General features: G+C 34.4%; 1 protein-coding gene across 1 annotated transcript; it reads right to left on the bottom strand.

Annotated features, from left to right (window-relative positions):
* Window positions 1-531: 531 nt before the first annotated feature.
* Window positions 532-2,682, bottom strand: LOC125228703. The gene is made up of 3 exons (XM_048133359.1): window positions 2,548-2,682; window positions 1,517-1,666; window positions 532-699 (listed from the first exon to the last, which is right to left on the bottom strand). The coding sequence occupies exons 1-3, from the start codon at window positions 2,680-2,682 to the stop codon at window positions 532-534; spliced, it is 453 nt and encodes a 150-aa protein (XP_047989316.1).
* Between the last annotated feature and the right edge of the window lie 366 nt (window positions 2,683-3,048).

The following is a 3,048-nucleotide window of genomic DNA, read 5'->3' as shown; positions in this document are numbered from 1 at the left end:
TTTGGGAAAAATAAAAAAATACGTGTACCTTTAAAATATTGAGTTCTTTCAAACCAAACAATAAAAAGTAGTAGTCGAAAATATGATATGTTGTCAATTGATAAATTTGTGGATTTCATCGGTACGACTCAGATATATACTACCCTGCAATCGGGAAGATAAATTATTAATTACGCTTACTAGAATCAACAATTACATATAAATGGCGTTTTAGCTATCAGGTAAAAGTACCTATTCTAAAACTTCAAAAATGCATGGTGGAGACCTGTTATGTACCTAGAACCTGTACCTTTTGTACCTAGAAATGATACACAGACGTACGTTAAATAAAGGTTAGGTATATCTGTTAGAGTTGCGAATGAAAATAAGATATATTTCAGAAGAATATATACGAGAACAGGGGAATTGTTCCCGTGTGTATTGGTCTCGAAGAACAATTAACAAAACCTTGATGGAAACAATCAAGTAGGTACTGGTCAGAACTCACAGTTAATGCATACTTAAACAAAACATTTATCACTATAAATTGTTTCATTTTCCTTTAGCAACTTGTTTGAAAGTAGCATAAATATCTGCCGTAGCCATAATGTCTCGATTCTTATTCTGTAGCAGCGTTGCTTCAACTTTACATTTTTCAAAGGGCCACACATTCGGAAAGTTTGCCATTGGCACCGTTATATTGTTCAGCTTTTGAAATCCCTGAAAAAAAGGAACATAATTTACATTTATGAAATAAAAGTATGGAAACGGATGCACGGCCGGTGTGATATGTTATTTATCTTAACATTATAGCATTTTTTTGTAAAGTTTAAGCGCGCAGAAATTTCATAACCTGATATTAAGGGATCCGTTACCGTTACATATTTCTGCCGTTCCTAAATAAAAGATACTATATAGTCGCTGAAGCACAAGGACGCTTCAACAGGCTATTTATATAAAGATACGAGCAAATATCGTTCTTTGATAAAAATCTTTTACTTAAGGACCTCAAATTTAATTAATTAACTACTAGGATACTTCTGCAAGCAATATGACAAATGTTTAAATTAAAAGCAAAATGTAACAAAATCCACTGCTTTGAGTAACATTCATTACACCTAATTTAATTATGTTTGTCGAGAAATACCTACACGTGTATTTAGAAGTAAAAAAAAACCGGCCAAGTGCGAGTCAGACTCACCCACCGAGGGATCCGTACAAACTTTCAACAGTTAAAATAATCTCAAGTTTCTCATATAACTCTAAAACCCTGATAGGGAATGTCCCAAGATTTCTAGGATACATTTTTGAAACCTTCCATTTCCGTTACCGACACACAAAATGTATTAAAAATGGTAACGGAATAGGAAAAACATTTGGACACTTTTTTTCTCCTATTAGGATTCTTATTAGGAAACCACATAGATTAAAAATATCCAAAACCAAAGAAAAGGGGTTGCAACTTTGAATACAACAACGGTTTAAGAACTCGCATGCAAACCTTTGAACCAGTGGGCCCATCCCCTAATCTACTTACCGGTGGTATTGGACAAATCACACCAATAAGCTTGAATGCTCCGCCAATATAAGGATCCGAGTACAAAGCGTCGCAGATCTTCGGAAACTTCATCTCCACAAAACTGCGTTTATACTCATTGTGAAGGAATTCGAAGAAGATTAGGTTGAGCTAAAAAAATATATTTTTATACATTTCGGTTTCCATAGCGTGCCCGTACGTCCTGACGTACTTGCGCATGTACAAAATCAAGTTTTGATAAATTTACTATCAAGTATTTCAAAGCTTATGTGTAATATATTTTGAAATTTGCCAGTCGCTTTTTGTCGCGGAAATTATTACGTCACAGTTTCCGTCACACCTCCACCATTTATTGGCTTGCACTTGTCATTCCATTTATTTGTGTTCATCGACATGCAACTGACACCAAATTTATCCATTTTCGAGATGAATTTGTGCTGTTAACTAGGTATCAGTTGACGTTGTGACGACTTTTTGACAAAATACCGACACACTTACTATGAGTTCAGATGAACAAAGCCCATGGGCACCCATCGACCTCACTGATCCATGAACTTAAAACCTACCCAGGCAGACAGGCAAATAGTGTGATACACGTTCGCACTTACAAATAGTGTGATAGCGACGGCCAGATGTTTTATCATTTATCGCGCGACCATATTTGCCTGCCAGAAATATATGACTATTGTGAAGAGGTCGCTGTTATTTTGATGTATACGGTGACACTTCAGTTAAATAGTTTTAAAGAAAATCCGCAACATGGTACGTATTAGATATACATATAAGTATGTCTGCCAGGCAAGTATGGTCGCGCGATAAATGATAAAACATCTGGCCGTCCCTATCACACTTACTAATAGTGCAATAGGGACGGGCTGATATTTTATCGTCTATCGCGCGACCATGCTACCCCTGCTGGTCAGGTTTATGTTAATAGGTATTAGGTATAGGTATGGCAACGTATTAATTGCTCCTAAAAATTCGGTTGGTAAAAAATACAAAAAAATAAACTATGCTAGTTTAATAATTACCGATACGTTGTTTCCAAATTCCATTTTAGTATTTGCTTCAATGTTAAGGTAGTATCCACTCTTCCTGCCGTACCTCCTCACGTTCATTAGCGCGGTTTTCTTGTCTATGTATTTTTCGTTGACGTACGTTAGCATTGCTCGTTCGGGTATTACTTGCAAAGTCTGATTATGTTATATGATAATTATTAATGACACAGATACATAATCTAGCACAAAAAAAATAAGTATAAAATAAAAAAAAATAACGATAGGGATTTCCTAAGCGTAATTTTATATAACTTTTTGATAACTTTACATTAATGAATACAATAATTAATTTCATTTTTGAAACAAGGAAGAATAAAAGGGTAGTTCTGCGATTATGAAACAAAAACTAGAAATCGGAACCTCTTATATTAACAAAACAATTTAAAAAAAAAATCACCAAATGGTCAAAATATTATGAATTATTTTATTTTCTTCAGGTAATGTAATAAATAACGTACTTTACTTAGGCAAGTC

This window comes from Leguminivora glycinivorella, chromosome 8 (assembly GCF_023078275.1).
Source record: "Leguminivora glycinivorella isolate SPB_JAAS2020 chromosome 8, LegGlyc_1.1, whole genome shotgun sequence".
Lineage (NCBI taxonomy): Eukaryota > Metazoa > Arthropoda > Insecta > Lepidoptera > Tortricidae > Leguminivora > Leguminivora glycinivorella.
Note: the sequence above shows the minus strand (reverse complement) of the source record. Positions and strands in the feature narration are given on the sequence as shown.